General features: G+C 38.8%; 1 protein-coding gene across 1 annotated transcript in view; it reads left to right on the plus strand.

The window, feature by feature from the left end:
* The window catches only part of LOC5566760, a 90,437-nt gene extending 87,682 nt beyond the window's left edge, over positions 1–2,755 (plus strand). The window contains exons 8-9 of the mRNA XM_001651113.2: positions 1,315–1,459; positions 1,533–2,755. Of these exons, the coding sequence (XP_001651163.1) occupies positions 1,315–1,459; positions 1,533–2,675 (1,288 nt within the window). The 3' untranslated portion in view covers positions 2,676–2,755. The remainder of the gene's footprint in view (positions 1–1,314; positions 1,460–1,532) is intronic.
* The last annotated feature ends 23,071 nt before the right edge of the window (positions 2,756–25,826 follow it).

Below are 25,826 nucleotides of genomic sequence, written 5' to 3' on the forward strand. Positions count from 1 at the left end.
CCCTCTCGAGGACACATAAAATTGAAAAGCAACTGAAGTATTCCCGTCAACGCCAGCAGACCAGCAGAGAAGACTCAGCGAAGGGATCCAAGTGGCATCCGAGTGAATTTTGCTCCTCGGTGCGGTGGTCTGGTGTGGCAGAAAATAAGTTTCAATTAAATTAAAATACAATTTATGTTGCCCGCCGAGAGAGACGATCGCACTCTGACTGCCCAACTGGGAAGCAGCAATCTTCCTGATTCGCATTTTTTTTTTCTCGTTTTCTTCCCGATTCGAGGTGGAGAGGCTTTTCCTCCCGAGCGGAAACGATGCAAACATCATCTCTTCTTATGACTGCCTGCCTGCCTGCCTGCCGCTGACATGATGCTACTTCACATAAAATGTTTGTTCGCACCCTTCGCAAATGGAGAGAAGCATTTGCGATTTGCACATTTTTCAAGTGGATTTTTCATTTGCTGATGCTGTGAGGTGTTAAAGTTCAAGGGTCACGTGTTTCTACAGTGTTAGAATTCAATGGGATATGAAAAATGCTAAGAAGTGTTGAAAAATAGGGTATAAGAGAGGTATATTTATTTTATAAGATATACATAAAATAGAAATACAAATGTAAAAAATAAGATGGAGATAAGTAAAAGATAAAAAAGCATAGATAAAGATAAAAAAAACAAGATAAAGATAAGATGAAGGTTAGATAAACATAAAATAAAGATAATATTAAGATAAGATAATGATGACATATGGGATAAGCTGTCTCATGCTTATCCCATATGTCATCATTATCTTATCTTAATATTATCTTAATATTAGCATGAGATTAGAATGAGATGAACATGAGATTAACATGAGCTAAAGATAAGCTATAGAAAGGACTTTTTAGCCTAAGAAAACTGAGTACGCCTTATGTATTAAAATTTGCATATTCTACGAAGATTTGTTTCACTCTTGGTGTTTCGACCCCAAATAAGCATTCGCATGCCAGTCTTGGCGTCACTGCGCCTAGAGTAGGTAATCGCTATGCAACCGGTGAAGCAAATCGCCACGACCGCTTTCCCTATTCATTATCCTCCCGTTTCCATCACTTAGCACCAGATCTTAAGCAAAAGAAATTTCCCCATAAGTAGCACGGAGATGTTATCACGTACATTGGCACGGTTATTTTCACTTAAACCTCCCATTTCTTTCCGCACGTTTCACCTATTTGTATATTCGTCGGCCTGGCCTAGCCTAGTCTCACCTGGCTGATGGTGCCCTCATCCTACCAACGAACTAACACAGTTTCGTCTTCCTTCCGGAACCGTTTCGTTTTTCAACCAGGAAATTAACCGGCACCGTCACCGTAATGAGATCCTCCGACGACGACGATGACGTGGATGAGATGAGCTGTCTCGACATGCAAGGCGGCTCTCCGAACGGAGTGTCCTCCCCGATTCAGACCGTGAAGAACTCCGAACTGGAAGAGGTGAGAAAATCTTGTGTTGCATATAGATGTTTAGTAAAATGACTTGCTTTTCTTTCCTTCCTTCCATCTATAGCCGGAAAAACAAATCAACTATCTTCCGGATTGGCTTTACGACGTAGATCTGCGAAACGGCGACACCGAAACCATCTCCGCTTCGGAAGAACAGTTCTGGATTGAGTTGATCGAAAAGTACCTCAAACCGCTGGATCTGACAGAGAAGCAGAAAAGTGAGATGCAATCCCAGCTGAAAAACCTTCGTGATCTGGCCGTATTTGCTTTCGTGATGGCGAACGCCCTATTCGTGCTGGTCATCTTCCTGCTGCAGTTGAACAAAAAGGACCTGCACATCCAGTGGTGGTTCAACGCGAAGAACACCATCAGCTTCGACGAGAGCACCGTGGAGATTATCGTTCGCCGGGAGTATCTAGAGATCGAACCTATCGGATTGGTGTTCGTGTTCTTCTTCGGGTTGATCCTCGTCATCCAGTTCGTTGCGATGCTGATGCACCGCTTCGGGACGATCTCGCAGATCTTGGCGTCCACGCAGCTGAATTGGTACTGTTCGAAGAAGGCGAAGGACATGTCGCTGGATGCGGAGTTGAGGGAGAATGCCGTGGAAATCGCAAGGAGATTGCAGCGACCGAAGCCACAGTGGGATGAAGAAGATCTGGAAGACGATCAGAAAGCGATCGGGAGAAGGGACACGATCCATAGAATCCTCTATCAACACAAAAACAAACAGGACTGGAGCAATCTGGAGGCGAACTTCAAGCGCAATTACTACAAGGACGGCGATCTGAACTTGGGAGGAAGATTAACGCTCAGTCGAAAGACGCTGAATGTACTGGACACGAGAAGAAAGTCGATGGCCGAACAAAGGAAAATTCGGAAGTCGATTCTTCGAGGACAGAACCCCTACGACACGGCTGGAGATTTGTGGTATCAGGGTAGCCCAGACAGTGGATTCAATCAACGGAAAACTTCCTCTCCTCCAGGTTACAACGGAGCGGCAAGGGGTCGGCCTTCCAATCAATCGCCAAACTTCGAAGGAAACAATCGCGGTAGGGTGAACTACGCTTATCAAATCGACGAGGAACTAGAGGACTACTCGGAGGAAGAAGACACGATGGAGTTCGATCGTCCGACGCTGCAAATGGAGATGACTGAACGACCGACGCCCAAATCCAAAAGGAAAAGTCGAGTTGCGTTTGCCTAAACTGAAACATGTCTTGTAGTTTAAGATTCATTATTCCCACAACACAATAAAAAATAACTCAACGAACGCACAGATGTCAATCCCCTTGGGCCAGTTTGACGAATCAATTACCAAAAAAAGAAAAACCCCATCGGAGCAGCAAACCAAATACCACTAACCGGATTAGCCTGCTTCCTCGTATTCCGAAGGGATTTTTCTCTCGAGTTCAATGCTCTTCTGTTGGTTTGGTTCCTCCGGATACACAATCGCTCTTTCCGCAAGCCACACCACATGATGGAAAACAGGAAACAGCAATTGCTAACTAGCCCCACTAGAGTTGTTGTCTGTTTGTCCCTTCATATTGCCCTTGATTGGGCTTACTTCTTTGCGCTTGGTGATGACGACGGCGCTGGCCACTGTCAGTCGTCGTCGTCGAATCGGAGCCACTTTCTGTGCGAACGGGATTCATTTTTCCGGTTCGGGTACTTTATCAGTGCAGCGGCATAAGTGTGGGGAGGGAGATGCATGACCCTTAATATTCGGCATAAGAAAGTCTTGGAGAGTATATTAAAGATTTATGAATTAATAGTTAAAAGTTGGTAGAACTCCTAACAACTCCCTTATCATAGTTAAACTTACAACTAGAGCATCTTAAAATCATTGAATTTCTTCAGAATAGCGATTGTACGATGTGGCTGTGAGGAAGCGAAGGAATCAACCAAAGGACAGATCACCTGAAATCCCTGTAGATGAACGATCAGTGATCGGTTGAACTACCGTTGCATTACTCCACTCCTTATCATCTGGCTTCAGTTTTACTAACACAGATTGGACGAAGTGTGTTCGCTTGGCGATCATAATACTGCTTGGCTTCATGCCAGTTGTTTTTTTTTTCAACTTCTCTGGAACTCCTCTGTTTCCGAAAAATACTTCCTTTCTGCCATAGGGACTCCAAACCTTACGTCTGTTCAATAGCCGGAGAAGAATCGCATTCGTTTGAAGTCTTATTTTACGTCGTAGGCTTACTGAATGAGCAACATGTTTGGTCTTGTCAACAGCATGCTGGAATCGCCAATCCTCAGCAAATCGTTAAAATTCCTGGCTCATCGGAAGGCTTCAATCCGAACCTAGTAAAGTTTTTCTTACAAGCTTTGATGATTGCTTCTGAGGTCAGTGATGTTAGTTCATCGATGTCGAAATAATCATAAAAGTGATCAACTGTTATGAGATACACTGCCTCCCAGCTCGATTTCACATAGCTCCATACTGAGCTTTCGGTAAGGATATCTTGGAATTTGATGACTTTACATTGGTTGATGAAAATTTCAAGCAAATAACACATTGTTGCACTGCTTGACGAATTTGATCGTTGATGCCCGGCCAGAAAACTGTATCACGTGCAAGCTTCATCGTAGCTTCGATATCCGAGTACAGGAACTAGTATCCTGTAATTCGGAAACACTAGTCCATTATGCTGAACTTATCCTTGCACGGCTAGTGCAGATGTAACGACTCCGGTAAATGTAGGCCAACCATCAATTACAGGCTGGATGATAGTTTGTATTTCCGGTTCTTGCTCGGATTCTGCCTTTATTTGCTCAATCCTATCGTCTGCAGTCATAATGTATTCAGCTTTTTTACGCTAGCTCGCTATAAACTTTGAATCACCCAGTTTTGACTTGTCTTGTCTACACTATAATATTTTTATGAAATGATCACAGCGTAACAGAAATGACATTTTTGCGTGTCTCAAGAACCAAATTATGTGTCTCTAGTAGATTTGGGGTTGCTGAATCTAATGCCGTTCTCAGAAATGTTCCAGCACGTCACAATTTTTAGTTACAGGTCGTCAAAGTTGTATGAAATACTGTTTTTATTGATGTTTACACAAAATTTATAGTATGATTTACCAAACTTTTTTGTAATCTCATCCACCAAGCATGCATTATAGGACTTGAACTTTTATTTTAAATCAAGGGGGAGGTCACTCTACGCACTTCATTCGGCACAGTTGTGCCGTTAGTGCGCCAAGGTGTGCCAAGCGTGCCAAGCGTGCTATAATACTATATGCAATAAAAAACAATGAACTGAAATTATGGAAAAACTGTCTCAGCAAGCATTGACATGTTTAATTTTCTTCTGGTTTGCCTTTCAAGTTTTACATTACCGTTTTGATTCATATTACGGACACTTAAGGCCTCAGTGAAGTATAACCCAGTTTGGACCATACAAAATAAATCATTCTGTATGATTATTTAGCGTTATCGAGCGTCGGAATCCCTTAACTTTCGAATGGTGGGTAAAGAATACGCGTCCGCAACTTGAATAATTTTAAATAAATCAAAACGTGTGGCCTTATCATGATTCTTATTCCGGACGCTCCCTCACTTTTGCCTCATATTCCGGACGCTTTGATTCGAATTACGGACAGCTCATGATAATCATAAATGGAACAGTCAAATCATCAATTGAAATCGTCCAACCACTTAAGAGACGTTTAAGGTAGTTGGGCATTATAAATTTGCAATGATATTTATGGAAAAAACCTAATAGAACGAGCCTCGAAAATGAGAACTTTTGGACGGCGAAAATTGAAACATTTCGCGTGAAATGTTTCCCATACAAACGAGAGTGTCCGGAGTTTGAAGCTGTCCGTAATATGAATCAAAACGGTACTTTCCCGTCATTGTTTTTCATGGGCGGTAGTTAACCGGGATACATTTTACTAACATTAAAGACCATCCATAAATGACATAGTAGGTATTAGGTATAGAAAATAGGAGCTACGATGGGGAGAGGGTGTTAAAAATCTGCCAAAAAATGCTACGTCATTTATGGACGTTCCCTTATTGCAGGGGAAAACGAGAAAGCCATACATATGCTTGATGTAAGACTTCAATGGGAAGGTGTAGAAAAAGGCCCATATGAATTCCGAGACAACATGGAAACAGTTGCGCGGAGCATCAACGGTTATGTACAGAATCGTGGGGCAAGGGAGAGGGTGCGAAAAGTTGGGAGATCATTACGGTGAAATCATCGGGATGCAGTATGTGTGGAATACTGTAATCCTCTGGACACACGATGACGATTATGTCTCCGAAGATCCCTACACGTTTTACCCATTTCTCCGTCTTTGAAAGTAAACCCGAAGCCAACGCGAAAGTTTTATGATTTTTTTGTTTGACAAATAGCAAACAGCTCAGAAAACTCAATGGTTGCTGGGACGAAAATTTCAGTTTACTGTGATTTTTATAGCAACCCACTTTGATCAGGTGTGCCAGTCTTTGCGCCGAAATGTGCCATAGCTGCGCGAGGCACAGTGCGTAGAGTGACCACCCCCTTGTTTTAAATATAATTTGTTTGAACTTGAACGATTAAATTTAGATTTAATCGATTTTTTCAACATGCTTACATTCTCCATACAAAATTCTTCGCTTCTCTTATATGGAAAAATATAATACTTTTCTAAACCATCAAAAAATAACATTTGAACACCGACAATATTATGTACTCTTTTGATAAGTGTTGTTTAACACATGAAGTTTGAATTCTGTGGCAAATTAAGCAAATGAATTGCCATACAAGCTGACAAACTTGCATTCAAGTTGGCTGATATAGTCAATTTTTGCATTTTCAACAGGGATTATCTAAAAAACTAGACGTGCTATGATATTTTTGAAAACGGCAATGGATTCAGCAACCCTTAATTAAGCAAGTAGTGGTATTTTGATGCTTGAGACAAAAACGTGTTCCGAGGTTTTTTTTTTTTTTTTTTTTTTTTCTTTATTTGAGTGTATTTTAACGCACGAGGGCTAGTTCTACACTGTGTTCCGAGGTGTGATCAAAGCAAACTTTGCGATGTTGATTTTTTTCCATGTTGATATGAGAGAATTGTCAAAAATATCTTTGTTGCAGGATATAGAAATCTTTTCACTGTTTTCTAGTTTTATGTTTAAGGGGGCAGGATCCGTCATCGATTTCGGAATTTTCAAAGGGAGATTTTTCGTTCAAAATCAAGAAAATTTACAGGAAAAAGTGTTCACTGTATTCTATTCTCCAATCGAAACACAGTGAACACTTTTTCATCGAATAATTTTTAGTTTTGAATAGAAAACTGCTTTTGAAGTTTGGATGATAACCACGATTACGATGAGGGAGCGTTGAGCGTTAATACTAATGATTTGTCATTTTAGGTTTGACATAAACAGACATTAGAGGACTTCCTTCATCAGAGAGATTGGCGCTTGTTAATTTTATAAATAAGTTATCGCGTCTCCAGTTGAAAGCCGGAACCATCGACACGCGAAATCCGTTTTTTTTTTTTTCGAAATGTATACGTCGAACCTAATGTGGGTATAGTGCGCTGAACAGCGGATCGGTGTGCTACACAGCGTACCTTGCCCGACATAGTTCCGACGCATGGACTTGGAGAACATTTTGAATTGTGTGAATAATATATTACTAACTGAACCACATGAAAGAGTGTAACAAACGACAATTGTTCAAGTCATGAAAAACAGATAGTTTCATTTGAACAAATTTGCACCTTTGTAAAGTTAAGCCATAATTTCACTTGATAAAACATCTCAATCTGCAACTGAAACGGTTCCAACACATGGACTTCCTTTACAAATGCTGAATTAGAATTGAAAAAAGCTAATTCTCCGGTCAGCCTCATAGTCGGTAATGATAAAAGTATTTTAATACCATGTATTTCATTGTTCATTAACGACATAGTCTTTGAAGAAGATCAATATTTGAACATATCAGATCACTTTGCGTAGACTTATGATGTGCGTTCAATGCATGTTTTATTTTTTTCCTGTCTCCGCAAAATTTTACGGAAAGTTTCCATGTAGGCCAACCATCAATTACAGGCTGGATGATAGTTTGTATTTCCGGTTATTGCTCGGATTCTGCCTTGATTTGTTGAATCCTATCTTCTGCATTCAGAATGTATTCAGCTTTTTTACGCTAGCTCGCTATAAACTTTGAATAAACTTTAAATCTAACGGCCAAGCCTGCCAGGGTTTTGTCACGTTTGCTGTCTGTGGTTCTCAGTACAGTCAACTCTCCCTTACTCGATATTGAAAAGACCATCGAGTTAGGGAGGCATCGAGTTACAGAACACAAAACCAATGCAACTCCGATCCAAGGGACCATCGAGTTAGCCATAAAAACCAACTTTTACTATGATTCTCTAACTCGAAATCGAGATACGGAATATCGAGTAAGGGAGAGTTAACTGTATATTGAAGGCAATGATGAATAATTCAACGATTGAACTATAGACATTGTTTATCTCCATAAGTTTGGCACAGCGACGCTATCCATCATTCTAATTGTAATTGACTGATGCCTAAAATGAAAATAATACAGTTTCATAAAAAATGGGTTGATATTGTAACACAAAAAACACGCAGCTGAAAAACAAATCCAGTGAAAATTATTGACATATCAATCAACAATCTGCATATTTCCGCTCCATTGTATTTGGCGTCTTCGAAGCATACACCACAATATGTCTATCCTGCAGCTACTCCAACGCTACTGCTGTCGCATTGAATGACAACATCTTTCTGCGCATCAAATTAACGAAGAGCGGTTGCGGTTGTACCTAATCAAGTGCTTTAACTTCTCGAAAGATTTTTGCTGTCCCTAGTTCTAATCATATGTCTCGTGTTAACTCGTAAAACGACGCAGCGGTTCTGCTACTGTCGCTAAGCAGGGCAAGTGATTGGTAAGGTATCTACGTTATCGTTCCTAATAATCGTGGTGCGTCCAACTTCAGAATGCTGCCTAAATAGACAAATGATAAAATTATCAGGATCTGCTTGCACTCAATTTTAACTCTTATCAATGTTCGAGTCCTCTGAGCAGAATCTCAATTGAGAAACTTAAAAGTAGATGGAGTACCGTGTACCTAAACGGAGTGGAATTAAAAGGTACACGGTACTCCATCTACTTTTAACTCAATTTTAAGTCAGAGTCTGGGAGGGAGAAACCGATACAAAATTTATGTACGTCATAGTGAGCCAAGATTCTGCTGCCACGAACTGTCACTGTGAGCCCAGATCTTAAAGAATGGATAAGCATGAGAAAAGCGCGTAATTGATCAAAACATATTTTTGCATTTCAACAAAGTTGACAACAATCGTTTGAAATCAATTCCTGCACATCCAAAAGCAATGCCACGATAGCACCTTTTAATTTGATCGAATATAAAGTATTGAATCACGCATCTTTTTACGATTTTCCAATCAAAATTAAAATTGAATGCACATAAAACAATGGCCCTTTTCCCAAGTTTGTCCAGAAAAATCGAAGGTACACAACAAAAGAAAACTAGCGATTCTTCGCAAGCCTGCCTTGATTGTCGTTGGTGAGCGGAAATTATCTTGCAATTTGGAAAAGTGCTGTGTCATATTTCGCTGAGACGAGACTCGCGAAGACGGTCTTCTTTTTCTGTGTTTGCTGAGTTTTTTCTTATTCCACTTTGTGTTTATACCAATTATGCGCAAGCCGTTCAAACCCTCACAAGAACCTCTCAGCAAAAAATGATTGAGTTTGCATCACATCGAATCATAAATAGTAGTTTGAGTGAAATTTCATGCCAGCAAACGTAGCAGTCATTATAAATAATTAATCCTCTGCTTAGATTAATCAGCAACTTTGGAAAAAACTGCTCCGCCGACCGAGGTTTTTAATAACAGTTTACTTTGAACACAATACTTTTCACTTTTTCAGCCATAAAAACGGTGGGCTGCATTTGACGTTTCGTGAGAGGGGAATCTGGGCTGCATATGACGTTGATATTTTTCCTCTTCGCGAGTCTCTCTCAGATATTTCGTGTGTAGTATCTGTGCCTCCCTCCCAGGTCAGAGTATGCCCGATAAACTTCACCTTTTCATGGCACAAATTGGCCTGTAGGGACGAATGACCTTCGGGTTAAAGTCCCTCTCAAACAACAACAACAAATTGGTATTGTCGCCAGTCAACTTTGCACCTCGTTTTTGAATACGCTTTAGAAATGCGCCATTGAATAATCGCAGCAATCGGTTTCAGACGTTGATCTGTTTTTTTTTACCAGGGATTTATTTATTAGGCTCATTCGTTTAATGAAAACTTTACGGAGCCGAAAACATTTTTAACAAATAGTTACAAAATATTTCTATAAACTCATTCATATTTAATATTGAGCTTTACGAGCGCATTTTTTCTTAGGCCGTGAGCCTGATCCGGAACCAGAACTGGAATGGGAAGCCGTAGATTGAGTTCGTCGCTGGTTAGACTGTGGGTTTCCCATCAACTCTTGTATTGCTTTGGCCGCTAGTTCCACTTTTTCCGCCGTTAACTTAAAACACCTCTTATCCGGTATTACAGGTTCCTGTTCCGCATCTGAATCCTGGTCGATAAGTTCCTTTTCCAAAACTTCAATAATATCGTTATCTGATGCATCCGGTGGTATCTGTTCCTCGACTGGCACAGCGACATTACCTGCCACAACACCAGCATACGAACACTCATCCGACTTTTCCTGACGTTCCTTCCTCTGATCGCTCTTCCGGTTTTCTCGTTGAGTCCAGGAATTCTTCCGGTGACCCTGTGCTTGGCACAAAAAACAAGTGTCCTTGAGATCCTCGTAGAACACTCGTCCTTTCAGACCAACTATTTCAATTGTCGGCGGAATACTTTTTTCAACCTGCATATACACGCCACGTACTCCAGTGTACATGTGATCGAGCCCTAGTGACACGGGGAACTTCTCTCGGATCACACGGTCAACCTTCCCGCATTCTTCCAGTACCAGTGTCAAACGATCATCCATTAGCTCCGGTGGAAGGTCGAAAACTCGAACGTATCGCATGTTGGGACCCGCGATCGACATCCGAACTTCTACTAATTTACCACTTGAATAGGCAAACTTTCATGGTTCCGTGTTTTTGCTCAGCGATTTCTTCATTGCCTCATGTGAAACGAACTTCACGAACAGCGACCGGTCGTGTGCTGTTTTATACGCTGTTTCCATCAGCAACAGATTCGTATCCAACTGCTTCAAAAAGTTGGCAATTTCCACCCATGAGGGTCTTGGGCTACCCACTGGGAAGCGAAATTGAACCGTATTAACATACATCTCACTCGTATTCATAGTGGATGGTATGTTCGAGGAGATTTCACTACTAACGACAACAATTTGCACGTCCGAAAACAGAGCAAAATCAAGGGCGCTCAATTTTTACTACCTACACAGCACAAGCTGATGGCAAACAATAATATCAGAAGAGCGAGCACATTTACTCGTCTGCACCGAATGACTGTTGCGACCGAACTGACGTTGATCTGTTTACCAACGACACTTCAACGAATGCAACCTCGGGAAGTGTTCACTGAATTTCGTCAGCTACTGTGATACCAATATTCGTGTTTGAGGAGTTCTTGACGTGGCCGTCGATTGCTGTGGAGTACTAGCCAACTTGCCGTTGTACGTGGTGGATTCGTCGAAGCATCCGCTGCTCAGAAGAGAGTGGCTCAAAGTGCTGAACGTCAACTGGAACACAATCCTAAAGAAGCCGGGTGTGGTTAACGTTATCGATCTGGCGATCGGTCATTGCGATACTGCTGAGCACAGGCCGTACTCCTGAAAGCCAGAAAAGTTCTAAAGAAAGTGAATCACTGTAGCTGGGCGACCCCGATCGTATTTCTACGCACCGCTGCTGTTCTTCCGACTCCATCTTCACAACGATCCCACATCTGCTAGTGAAACTTACACAGTGTAACAAATACACATTTAACAAATTATACCCAAAATAAATAAAAAATACCAAACGGGTAAAAAGTTACAGCCATTTAAAAGTGGTGCAATTTGATTCCGTACACTTTTTATCCAACTATTCCTCCTGGAAATGCAATCGTAGGGGGATTCAAAATTTGAAAATGACAATCCAATCTCGCATATCTTCCTTTAACATCCTAACCATAAAAATAGTGTTCAACAAATACCTTTTGTGCTAATATTGTTTGGGATTTTTGTAGATGTTTGCAGGGTTATAATCCCATAAAAAGCTTAATTATAGTAAACAAATTCATGGATATCTCTACTTATTGCAATTTTAGGGAAAACTTTCCGTTTTTCGGTTCAACGAAAAGCTACCGCAGCTATCACATAACTGTGATTGAATTGTTTGCTTCAATGGACCGATGCACAAGCTCACTATTTGGCGTTTCAGGGGTGCCGTGTTATTTACGTGACCATGGAAACGAGTGAATTCGGCACTGCTCAAATGTTAAACTAGTGATCTCGTGCATTAGTCCATGATAGGGGTGAGATTAGGTCAAAACGGAAAAATATGATTTATGAAATATTTCGGCCTATAACGCTGATATTACTAAAATCATATAACTAAAATAAGGGAGCATATTATTACACATAATAAATCACAAAATACATTTTCAGAAATAGTAGTTTTTGTTCAATGTATCAATAAACTTGTATGTTAAAACTAGACAAAATTTACAACATTAAATTTCTCCTGTGCTAAGTATCACGCATGTACTTAAACTTCTATTGTTATATTAGTAGAAGGTTGAAAGTCTTTTCATTACACCTTACACGTATTTTCCGGAATCTATTTGATTTTTACACAAAAATTTCATTTTTCCGGTACGGTGTCTAAAATATTAAAAATGGGGGTGACATTGGGTCAAGGAAGAACGATAGTGAATGAAATCACAAGACTACTTTTTTGTCGTTTTACGGTGCCATGTGCCAATGGATATCAAATAGTCAGAAATAATAGGGTTGGACGGATCGGAGGTGGTATTGTTGTGTTTGTAAAAAATGATATTAAACTAAATGTTCTTCGTAAATCAGAATATGTGATTGGCATCATTAATACTGAGTTCATACTATTCGCTTATGATCGATGGCGATAAATTGCTTTTGGGCACGTTTTATAATCCTCCTGATCTAGACTGCTCTACGCTTGTGGATACCTTGCTTTGTGAATACGGTGTACATTATAATCAAATTTATTTCTTGGGAGATTTCAATACCAATGTGCTGAATATTAATTCTACGAAGGCTAAAAAATTTGTTAACACTTTGGACAGTCATGGTTTAAACTGTGTTGGAAAAGAACCCACTTTTTTCCATGAGCATGGTAGTTCACAACTCGATCTTATTATAACAAATGATCAATCAAAAGTTCTGCGTTTTAATCAGGTAGATGCTCCAGTTTTTTCTCATCATGACCTTATTTTTGCTTCTTTAAATTTTTCAAGGCAAAATGCCTCTAACATTTACCAGTACTATAATTACAATAAAATCAATGTAAGAGAATTGAACGAAGCATTCAACTCAATTGATTGGCTTCAGTTTTACCAAATTAACGATCCTGACTTACTTGTCGATTATTTCAATGCAACAATAACTAGTTTGCATGAGGCTTATGTGCCACTCATTACTGTCCGCCGGAAAACTTGTGCTAATCCTTGGTTTAACGGAACTATTTCAAAGGCAATAATAGATCGCAATCTAGCATTTAAACAGTGGAAATTAGATAGAAATGTGGAGAGCCATAATTTGTTCAAAAGGCTCAGAAACAAAGTAAATTACCTTGTTCGCATTGCTAAAGAACAGTATTACAGTCGGTATTTTGATCCAAGGTTGCCGTCGAAAGATTTGTGGATAAGGTTAAAAAATGCTGGTGTTAATGGACGGGTGGAAAAACCAGTAGTTGACGTTTGCCCAAATGATATCAATAAATCCTTTTCGAAAAATTTCACCGAGTCGAATTATACTTACACCTCACGTCAGAGCGAATATTTGAATTCATTCAACTTTAATGTCGTGAATGAAGCCGAAGTAGTGAATGCACTATTTGACATTAAATCAAATGCCGTAGGTCTGGATAAAGTGCCGCTCAAATTTTTGAAAAAAATATTGCCGCTTATTATCACGCCAGTTACCCACATATTCAATTCCATTATCAAAACCAGTATATTTCCTAAGGCTTGGAAGAAAGCAAAAATACTCCCAATTAAGAAAAAGGCAAAGGAAAATTCTATTGAAAATTTACGCCCAATAAGTATATTGCCAGGTCTTTCTAAAGTTTTAGAAAAATTGTTGAACAAGCAAATGTGTGCCTACATCAATGAAAACAACTTATTGAGTCCGCATCAATCTGGTTACAGACCCGGTCATAGCACTAAAACAGTTTTGCTCAAAGTATTAGATGACATAGGGATGATTCTTGATGAAAGCAATTCAGTCATTCTGATACTTCTTGATTTTTCTAAGGCATTTGACACGATTTCGCATGGTATGTTATGTAGGAAACTGCAATGTAATTTTGGTTTTTCGAGTGCTTCTGTCCATTTAATAAACTCATATCTATCAAATCGTGTCCAATCTGTATATATAAATAATGAGTATTCCGATTTTTTACCTGTTTTGTCTGGTGTTCCGCAAGGGTCAATTTTGGGCCCAATATTGTTCTCCCTTTATGTGAACGATCTACCTGATGTTCTTAAATATTGTAAAATTGAGGTCTTTGCGGATGATGTGCAACTATATTGTAAGTACAACTATACAGATGCCATGAATATAGTTAATAAGATTAATGCTGATTTACAAAATGTTTTCAATTGGACTCTGAAGCACAACCTGAAATTAAACCTGGATAAAACTCACGCTATGTTCATGACCACAAATACCAATTCCAATCAGCCCATATTAGTGATTAACAATACCATAATCGAATTCGTTCAATCGGCATCTAGTTTAGGTTATACAATTCAACCAAATTTAGACTGGGATGCATTCATACTTCAACAGTGTGGTAAAATATATGGAAAGTTAAGACCTTTGCAAACGAAAACCTTTTTCTTACCAGTGGAAACTAAATTGAAGCTTTTCAAAAGCCTAATCTTCCCACACTTCTTGACATGCGATTTTCTGATTATGCAAATTTCATCCATTGCTTACAATAGACTAAAAATTGCTCTCAATGCATGTGTTAGATATGTATTCAATTTGTCTCATTTTTCCCATGTCACACATTTGCAAAAGCACCTTATAGGTTGTTCGTTTGAAAATTTTTGTATGCAAAGATGCTGTCAACTTATTTTCAAGCTATTCCATAACAAAACCCCTGACTATTTGTTCACAAAACTTAATCAATTTCGTAGTGAAAGATCAAAGAAATTTGTTATAAGAAGGCATCGTACCGCTAAATACAGCAAAAGTTTCTTCGTAAGAGGTGTTTCCTATTGGAATACTTTGCCAAATGAATTAACCTTAATAACATCTGGGGCAGTTTTTAAGAGGAAATGTTTCGAAAACTTTAATTAAAATAGATGAATTAGATATAATTATTTGCGCGAAAAAATTAGATGAATTCAGTTAAACTAAGTTTATAATAGTGGCACTCTATCATATCGCAATTGTAACTGTTAAAAAGACGTATGTCTTATGTTACTGAATATAGAAGAATTAATAAATAAATAATAAATAAATGTGTACTCTTTTCTCATTAAGATGTGTCTATTCTTTCTAAATACAACATCACTGAAACATCAAACAAGTTTAGATCAGGATTCCGTGCATTGAAAAACAATGCAACGAATTTTGACAACTTTTCAAACCTGTAACTGTTTTTCGTGTGCTACAACATCGGAAAATTTTATCAAATGGATTTTCTTTAATTCAATCATTTATTAGTGTTTTCATATTATAGAAACATCTCACGGAAGTACAAATGAGTTGGATCGCTGAAATAAGGGGATTATGACGTCAACATCAGCCTGGAATGTATTGATCGTGGAATGCCGCACCAAAATTTAACTATTTGCGAAGGTTTAAAATAATCACTGCTTCAGTACACCTGTGGAGAAACTGAATAAGCTTTATGGCAATGGGGATGAGACTTTGAAGACAATTTGAAGAAAAAAAAAATGGGAAAATTTATGTGAACTTGACGATAAATGTGGGTTCAATTTTTTTTCTCATAGCTCATATCATACTTGTGAAACATCTTAGATGCCTTTTCGTCTTGTTTGCATCGTATTTCATCAATATTTTTCAGCTGTGAGTGGTTTTGCAATCATATTCTCAAAAACAAGCTATTTCATTTACAGTGACCCAATGTCACCCCCTCTATGGGATGAGATTGGGTCATTTTTCATTCACTTGTAGTGCCGCAGTGAATAAATATTTTTCTCTAATTTTTTAAACAGTTGTTAATGTACCATCAAAGTACATACATACCAAATTTAATGTTGATTGGAGTTAAACTGCGATAGTTGTTCAATAAATAAATCGTACTTATCCTTTTTCGACCCATTCTCACCCCCAACGACGGTATTTTTATGGTAGGATGATAGGGAAGATGTGGGGGATGGGATATTCAACCTTTTTATAAATTTTGAACCGCCCTGCTGCAACAGTTAATTAATCTAAGAGTTTATCTCCGAAGTCTCTTGGATTTTTCCAAGAAAATATGAAAAAAAAACGTAAATCATTTCTCCTGGAAAAACAAATCGCTCTAGGTTGCCTTCTAGGACAAGTTTGTAAATTTTTCTAGGACAATATAGGCAAATTCATAGACTGTAATAAAATTTAAAAAAAGTATATCTTTAAAATCATTTCTGAACCCAACCGAACTCCGTGCTACGCCCACTGACATCGCTTTCGGCAGCAAGTTGTTTGTCCAAACAATAGAGGTCAGTTAGTAGCGATGACGATGTTGCCCAAGAGTGCTGGCCGGAACAATCTGCTGCAGTTTGAAAACAATCAACTTTTCTCCGTTACCGCCAATTGATTCCGGGCTGCCCCTTGAGTTGCTGCGAGGTCATAAGCTGTTTTTTTCGTCCAACAAGTCAACTTCAGAGAGAGAGAGAACAAAAATGATCGTCCCATCATCATCCCTGTGCCAAACCAACATTTCCAATCGGATTAAACGTTCCGAAGCTCTGACTTTGCTGATGAATTTTCATTGCCGTTGTCGGTCTTGATTTTTCCTTCGACTTTTCCCTCTCTGACATAGACAGCCTTTTCGTAACGCCGCACCGTAAGCTGATTAATAGTGAAGTGAAATTCAATTTGATTGCTGGATGACGACGGATGTCCTCTTCTTCGTTGGTATGAGGATAAGCTTTGCGTCTTGTCCTCCTGTCAGGACTCTCTCGGGGTAATATGAGGCAGAGCAGCTGGAGGATGGGGTCTCTCACATCGTGGCAATTTTACTTTCTAATGCAGTATAAATTGGCGAACAGCTGCAGCTGGCGGAATAGAAGCGCGAATCCAATTATAAATCACCGCCCACCATTGCGCACATAGGAGTGGCTGGACCAAATTCCGGGACATAATTCGTTTTCTTGAGATTTTCGCGATATTGATATCGATATCGCTGGGGTTAATGGTCTAATAGCTACCACTTCTGCTTCGAAAGCAGAAGGTCATGGGTTCAATCTCAGTCCCGATCTCTTTCCTCGTATTTAGTAGATGTATTTATCACTTACTTTTATCTTCCACTCTTAATATGTCCCAATTAAAGCTATTCGTTCGTAGCGATGGCTAGAACCAGAGACAGAAAAGAAGTCCTATGTGCAAACGATGGTCCTATGTGCAAACGAATTTTATATACCGTAAAACTATATTTGATAATGCCGGTAACTTTGATAGTGCGAGACCCACCACATACTAAACGCAATAAGATAATATCTATAAATCAGTTAAGCAAAACGTATCCAAAAGTAAAGAATATTAGTATGAAACTTCATGTTAGAGCTATTTTCATTTTAATCGAGAACATTTGAGGCTTTAAATACGAATATCAAAAATTGATGCGATTTTAGAATTTTAGAAACGCATACAAACAATCTGTTCTACGATCACTATTTGATGTATTTTCAATAGTTCGTCACTTATACTTGGCAGCCTAGTTATGGTCTCAAATCTCTTAACGAAAACCATTTTTACAAATTGGGACCATTTTTGTAAACTAAGTCAGAAATTTCCATATAACGTTAAACTCCTAGAGATATGCAATGCCCTACAAATGTTACTAATTCATTCAATTTTGTTCGATTTATGCTCCATTATCAAAGTTACCCCATAACAGAAAACCGACTTTCGATTATATGAAAAATTATATATCCATTCAAAATAATTTTTTTGGCAATCTATCAACTGCAATCGATAGCTAGGACGCAAGTACTGGTTTTAAAAATAGAAAATATAATTCTTTGGAACAGCATGCATAAATATTGAAGTTTTCTTCCAAAAAACTATCAAAGTTGCCCCGTTTTACAATACCAATAAACGCTATCAACACGCCTTCGCAAATTTTGACTATGGAATAGATCTTGTTACCCCTGTGTGCATCGCGCTGTTCGGTTCGGTGCATCGCCTGGGTTGGTGTTCGGTGGCGCCATAATTCTTCACGGAGCAGTGATTTTCTAATTTTTCTCCCATTTTCCAGCACGAACATATTGTGCAAAAACATTCTCGGAAACTTCAACGAGCGCGAAAAGCCATTAAAACCACTGTAATATAAGTACCTCACCGAGCTCACACTCGTGCGATCTCCGGTGGGTTTGTGTTGTTTCAGGGCGGAAATTCAAACTTTTGCGGCAGCATAAATAATAATGATAATAAATGTAATGAATGTTTGCGAATTTTGTGCCGTTCGACCGCGAGTGTGTTGTTTCCTGCAATTACAGTTGTTGAAAGTGTGTTTGTGTGGCCAGAAACACCTGCTGCGGATCAAAAGTTATCCGATTTGGCTGAACGGGAAATCATCCAACCCCGTTCAATTCTGCTTACTCTGTAATCAACTAATGGCACTTCAATGGGTTTCGTGTGTTTTATTTCGTTATCAGGGAGGTCGTATATGAACAGTGAACATCAAATGAGCTTATAAAAAGACACATTAGCTTGTGAATCAAGTTCTGCAAATTTAGGATCATACAGATACAGCATTGTTAAGCTTGATTCTGATTGTTCGTGTTTGATCTAAATTCTGCTTTTTGGCATATTACTTCCATTTGGACGGACCTGATTCTTAGCTTTGTGTTACAAGAGTACTTCCACAAAGCTTAACTGAAAGTTTCCTGAAACAAAGTTGCCATTTTTACATTATTAAGTTACGAAGTGTCACTTTAAGTACAATTTCAGGTATTGGATCAGTCTCCGTAGAAAGTTTTGCTGTATATCATTTTTACAAACCCTGTTATTTCACTGCCTTGGTTCAACATTTTATAGGCACAGCACCCGAATTTTTATTGCGAACGGCTGTGGTGACCTAAGTCAACATTTTTGTAATATATTTTTCTTTTGATTTCCCTTATATTTTTTTCTTCTTCTTGCCTTGCTTTTGTATGAATTATCACCTACAGGTACATATATACTATACAGTCGCCTCAAAGTTATGAAGCAGAGCTGAATTAAATGAAGATCATCAAACAGAGTTGCAACTACGCAGAACACATTTTATCTACGTGAACCATACATCTATATAGCTTTGCAATTGATTATAATAGGCTTAAGCATATTTTTTACATCCGTAGTAAATAAAATGTCAACCATATAACTTCGAGCGTTGATACATGACTGTGGGGCAAGAGGATGGTTTCCGGTTCACTGGCGCTCCGGCGATTCAAGCCGTTGAAATCCTCGTACTACTCAGAACAGCCCCCGAAGGTGGACCTATCCTACTCCGACTAAGATTTCCCCGGCGGCGAAAGATCTGCTGAACCGATGCTACCCGGGCAGATATGCGATTCCGGTGGAAGGAAGCTTCCGGGTCACAGGCGCCCCGACGACCAATTACCGGTGCTGTTTCGCGATCTACTCTGCTAGTCCCCAGTGGAGGGTCTAGCCTACTCCGACTCGATGATAGTCGGTCAAGTGTCAGGGAGGGTTCTGCAATTTCGGTTAGAGGGTGACTTACGGTTTGCAGGCGCCTCGACGACTTCTTATCGATACTACGTTACGCTCGTTCTACTCGATCTAGTTCCCGATGGAAGATCCAGCCTTCTCCGATTGCGCTCGATGATCTCCTTTATGTTCTCTCTTCAACTGACTGACTTGTCTGCCGAGGTGCCGAGGTCGATCAGACGATTCCGGTGGGAGGTTGAACCGGAACATCGACGCCCCGATGACACGACTTAACGCGCTGATCTCCGTGTCTCGTTTCGCTGCTCTGCTCGCCAGTTGCGCTGTAAGCCAGACATTTTTTTTTGCATAACCACCTTGGTCAACATATTCCAAAAATCGGGATCGCTTATCATTCCGTGTATCACTTATTTTACGCTGAAGTACTCATCGAAAGCAGCCGCCACCGTGTTTCGTACAATGTTGTTGAACTTAGAGCGGTTGAAGACAATATATTCTGGCGTTTCTTCAATCTTCATGTACCGTAATCCGGGGGCAAATTGATCACTATTTCACAACTTTTTGTCATATTTTCCCTTCGAATTCAAAAAATGTCAAATAAATTTCGGTAAAATTAGTACTTCACTGATCTCTATCAGTTTATGTTATCAATTTTTTATGAAAAAAAAAATTAACATTTCATAAAATTAGTTTCAATATCAAAAAATGAAAATGAAACTTTGCGACGTAATTGATCACTATATAATAAAGCATATTTTAGAATGTGAGATTTTCCTATCTACCTACTAAATTTGGGTCTACTGAATCTGAAATTGATGTCAAAATTCTTACAACTCGTGTATATCATCATTTTATTGCAAAATAAACTTTGTAAATCTGCATAAAATGCCCAAATGTATGCAATTTCCCTTAAAATTAGCACGTAAGTCAACAATAAAACGGTTTTATGAGCAGAAAACTATTTTTGTAATGCTGTACGACTTCAAAAATGAGTTCAGCAGTTCACACTGAAGCTTTCGCAACGTTTTTAACACTTAAAGTTTACATGCTGGCTAAGCACCAACGGATTGTTTAGTACCGACATTTCCAACAGTACTGCTAAAACCTTCAAAAACTGTAAATATTTCTATGCAAAACTAACCTTAAAAAATGAAATAGCTTTAAATCATCATTAGACATATATAAACTAGAAAACATGGAAAGTATTTGATGGCAACGAAACATTGAGCATTAGACCTGTTCATATTTAAAAAATGTCTGGAAATCTACCGGTCAAGCAGTATTCGGAATTCTCATGCTAAGAACAATGTCTGGTCAAATTTTCAGCTCATTTGATAAATATTTCAGTATGCTTCAAGTTGAAAATGTGTTTTTGGGCTTATTTCAAGGTTCGAAAAATCATAACTAGCATGTGGAAAATCAAAACCACTTGCTATTACCACTATTTGAAAGCTAATTCTATTCTGTTAAAGTTTGTCGAACACGCTAACAAGATTAAAGTGAGTTTTAACATTGTTTGATCCAAATTTGTACTCCGCTGTACCCAGAAATTACAGTTTTCTTAATATACATGGTATATAAAACATGCATTGGTATTATTTTTTCAAGCCCTAGTCAACGGGAATCAAACATACCGTAAAACGGGGTAACTTTGATAGTTTTTTCGAAGAAAACTTCAATATTTATGCATGCTGTTTCAAAGAATTACAATTTATATTTTTTAAACAAGTACTGACATCCTAGCTAACGATTGCACTTGATAGATTGCCAAAAGATTTATTCTGAATGGATATATAATCTTTCATATAATCGAAAGTCGGTTTTCTGTTTTGGGGTAACTTTGATAATGCAGTATAAATCGAACAAGATTGAATAAATTACGGAACATTTATAGGACGTTGCATACCTCTAGGCATTTAACGCTGTATGGAAATTTCTGACTTAGATTACAAAAATGGTCCCAGTTTGTAAAAATGGTTTTCGCTAAGAGATTTGAGACCGAATTCATGTTCTACTATAACTAGCCTATCATGCACGCTCAAAAAAGCATTCTGGAAAACGTGAACTGTCAAAAATACACCGTGAACTACCATGATTGGTCTCGTATACATGATCTAGTTCACGTGTATTTTTGTTGTTGACGAGTTCACGACTGCTGTTCACGGATACGAGAACGGATTTTTTTCTGTGTGGGTAAGTGACGAACTCATTATGACTTTATCAAATAGTGGTCGTAGAACAGATTGTTTGTAAGCGTTGCAAAAATGCTAAAATCTTGTAAATGTTTAATATTTGCATAAAAATCCTCAAATGCACTTGATTTCAACGAAAATAGGTTTGACATGAAGTGTCATATTAATACTCTTTACTTTTGCATTCGTTTTTCTTAACTAATTGACAGAAACTTCGTTATTTCGTTCAGTATGTTGGGGGTCTCGCACTATCAAAGTTACCCCGTTTTACGGTAATACATTTATGAATTCATTGACCATCAACAGATTACATGTTGCTCAAGGCAATAAATCATAATAAATGCCCAAAGATCGAGCACCGCATCGCAACCTGATGATAGTTAAATCATGCATGACACATGTACCGGAAACGAATGAATTGAACAAGTTAGCATAGAGGTCCCCAAGCAAACTGCCACGAACACCAACGCACAATCAATCTAACACAAGTCGATTTCCTCAGAATGAAAACGTATCGATGTTTGTTTGACGTTATTGAGCTTTCGATCAACAGCAGGCCAATAAGGAAGTAGTTGTTTTGCAGCAATTCTGTTTATATTTGGATTCTCACAGCAAACAAAAGCAATGTTGTGACAGTTCTCACAGCAAACAAAGAAAATTTTGTCAACATTGCACTACTACGCAGGCAACTGGATTGGTCTATTGCTTTTTCTTTCCGAGTGATGATTGTTTTGATCGCATTTCACTGATCATTTAGAACGATTTGAAAACAATCATCATCATCGAATGAGAAAAGGCAGTGCTAACGTGTTCATTTTTTGTATTCATTGAAGCTCACGGTGGTGCTCTTGGCTCACCCACAGTGGATTTACAAATGTGCTTCATAATTACCTATTTTTTACAATTTATTTTCGTAAGATAAATGGTTACTTTGAACGGGATTGACTTTAAGATATGCATTGTCATCATGTCTGGATATTAAAAATCCGAAATTTTCATGCAGGCATGCTGTTCAGTGAAAACAATTCCCGAAAAAAGAGATTTTCACGAATCTCGAGATACAAACCTCAACCAAACTATGTTAAAACTTGCTCCAATCATAAAATTGTGTTCGGCAAAAGTTCGTAGAATTGGATAAACTGCTTACTTACCTTACCAGACAGGCTAAGGCCTGGGTGGCCTCTGCTGTACGTAGGAGACGTCTCCATTCGACTCGGTCCATGGCTGCCCGTCGCCAGCCACGCATTCTGCGAAGGGTCCGCAGATCGTCCTCAACTTGATCGACCCATCTTGCTCGATGCGCACCACGTCGTCTTGTGCCGGTCGGATTGCTTTCGAGAACCATTTTCACCGGGTTGTTATCCGACATTCTGGTGACATGCCCGGCCCACCGCAGCCTCCCAATTTTTGCGAGGTGGACAATGGTTGGTTCTCCCAGCAGCTGGTGCAATTCATCCGCCTTCTCCACGTTCCGTCTTCCATCTGCACTCCGCCGTAGATGGTCCGCAACACCTTCCGTTCGAAAACACCAAGGGCGCGTTGATCCTCTGCACGTAGGGTCCATGTTTCGTGCCCATAGAGGAGTACCGGTCTAATCAGCGTCTTGTAGATGGTCAACTTCGTGCGATGGCGAACTTTGCTCGATCGGAGCGTTCTACGGAGTCCAAAGTAGGCACGATTTCAAGCAACGATGCGTCTCTGGATTTCTCTGCTGGTGTCGTTGTCGGCGGTCATCAGTGAGCCCAAGTACACGAATTCTTCGACAACCTCGATTTCATCACCGTCAATATGAACTCGAGGTGGGGGGCGTGCCGTGTCTTCTCTTGAGCCCCTCGCTATCATGTACTTCGTCTTTGACACATTGATGTTCAGTCCGATTCGCCTAGCTTCAGCCCTTAGTCGGATGTACGTGTCCGCCATCGTCTCAAAGTTGCGTGCAGCAATATCAATGTCGTCGGCGGAACCAAGTAACTGAACGGACTTTCTGAAAATCGTGTCTATCCCCGCTCTTCTTATCACACCCTCTAAAGCAATGTTGAACAGTAAACACGATAGGCCATCACCTTGCCGTAACCCTCTGCGAGATTCGAAGGGACTCGAGAGTGTCCCTGATACTCGGACTACGCACATCACTCGCTCCATCGTCGCCTTGATCAATCTTATCAGTTTGTCCGGGAAACCGTATAAACTGCTATGTAGAAGTATTTCCGGTAAATTTTGATGTTTCGTTCGGTAGTTATGATTTTTTAAAGCTTGAAAATAGCCCAAAAACACATAATTGATTTGAAGCACAACTAAATTTACTCTAAATTGAGTGAAATTTTGGCCAGAAGTTCATTTCGCAATGAATAATCAAAGTATTGGTTGACTGGGGAGTTTCCAGACATTTTTGAAAATATGAATAGGTCTATGGAGCATCCTTGAAAGGAAATGCTATTCGGTACCGACCTGATCAAATTCACCCCAGTGATCAATTTGCCCCCGAATTACGGTATTCATGACAAAATGGTGAAACGCATGGCCGAACCGACGCCCTAACGACCCCCTCTACGCGTTTGCTTCAATACTTTCTCGGCCCGCTCCAGCACCATCCGAATTGCGTCCACCGTTGGACGCCTTCACGCTTTCTGTGTATTTCATCACAGAGTTTACCGAGTGCATCCAGTAAACATATAGGTCTATATGATCATGGATCCTCGGGCGGCAGTACCAGTTTCTGAATTTTATAAGGTACAGTGGGGGAAGTGTATCAGTGGGGTAAGTGGATCATTCGTCAATATTAAGCATAAATACTTGAATATGTCGAATGTTTTTGCACCATTGCTTCGTTTTAGGTTATATTCTTACGCCTACACTGATACTATTGCAAAACTGGAACTACACGTACACTAACACAAGCAAAATTGTTAGCTGCAAAAATTAATTAATTTGAAAATTGTTTTCCATCAATCAAAAATCCATTGCATCTCTGCCTAAAATCGAAAACTATTATTTTTTCCGACGCATGGTGAGCATTTCAGTTCTAATTAAATGAATCACAATGAAAAATATGTGATTTTTATAAATAAATACAAATATATTGTACATGGTACACTTACCCCTACTTTTTAATGGGGTGGGGTAAGTGGATCAAGTATTATTATCATTTATTGGCAGATTGCTTACGAGAATTTTATTAAGTTTCAATATACGCAAATGATGTTTTCCTTTATTTTTATTCACTCCCAGCTTAAAGTTGTCAAATTGACCGTAGAAAATTTGAATTGATCCACCTAAAAGTTTTTTCAACCTTTCTGGTTTAAAAAAAACTATAAAAAAATAATAATTTCAAAATTCACACGAAAATGTTTGTGGTTTATCTAAGCTGAGTTGCAAAAGAGCAAAATATACTAATTTTCCAATTGAAAGCATAGTATCGTATCTTATTTGACCATATAAATTGTTCTTGACAGATGTTACAAATATATGCATAAATAGAGTAGAAGGATTTCAGTCTTTTATTCAAAAGTAAATGCAACTAATATTTTTTAACTCCGAAAATTTTTCGAAAACATTCTTAAAAATAATCCTACGATACTTCTGTATAACTTATGTGTATAAATAGACGAATTTCCTCCAAATTATTCCACTCACAATGTTTTTTTTTTGTTCGAATTAGTGTGAACTACTGTATACATATATTTCATTATATTTTGATTAAATAAAGATACTTTTTAATTTCAAAGCATTGAAATGTAACATTACTAGCACTAGTAGCAAGAACGAGAGTAACATCATTCTTACTATACATAATTACACCACATTTGTTTTGAGAACAGATTTTTTTATTGGTGATCCACTTACCCCACCATGGTGGGGTAAGTGGATCATTTGGCGCAAATTTTAAAGTCCCTCATACTCAATACATAACAATCAGAAAAATTGAAATAATTGACGATTTGAAGTATATTAGTCCCTCATTTGTTATCCACAGAAAAAAGTTTGAATTACTTTGTTCACGTAAGCTGTGCATAACAATGAAGTTGACTATTGATTTTTCTGTATCCACTTACCCCACGGTACCTTATATTTCTGGACATTGAT

The sequence above is a fragment of the Aedes aegypti genome, chromosome 3 (assembly GCF_002204515.2).
Source record: "Aedes aegypti strain LVP_AGWG chromosome 3, AaegL5.0 Primary Assembly, whole genome shotgun sequence".
Taxonomy (NCBI): Eukaryota; Metazoa; Arthropoda; class Insecta; order Diptera; family Culicidae; genus Aedes; species Aedes aegypti.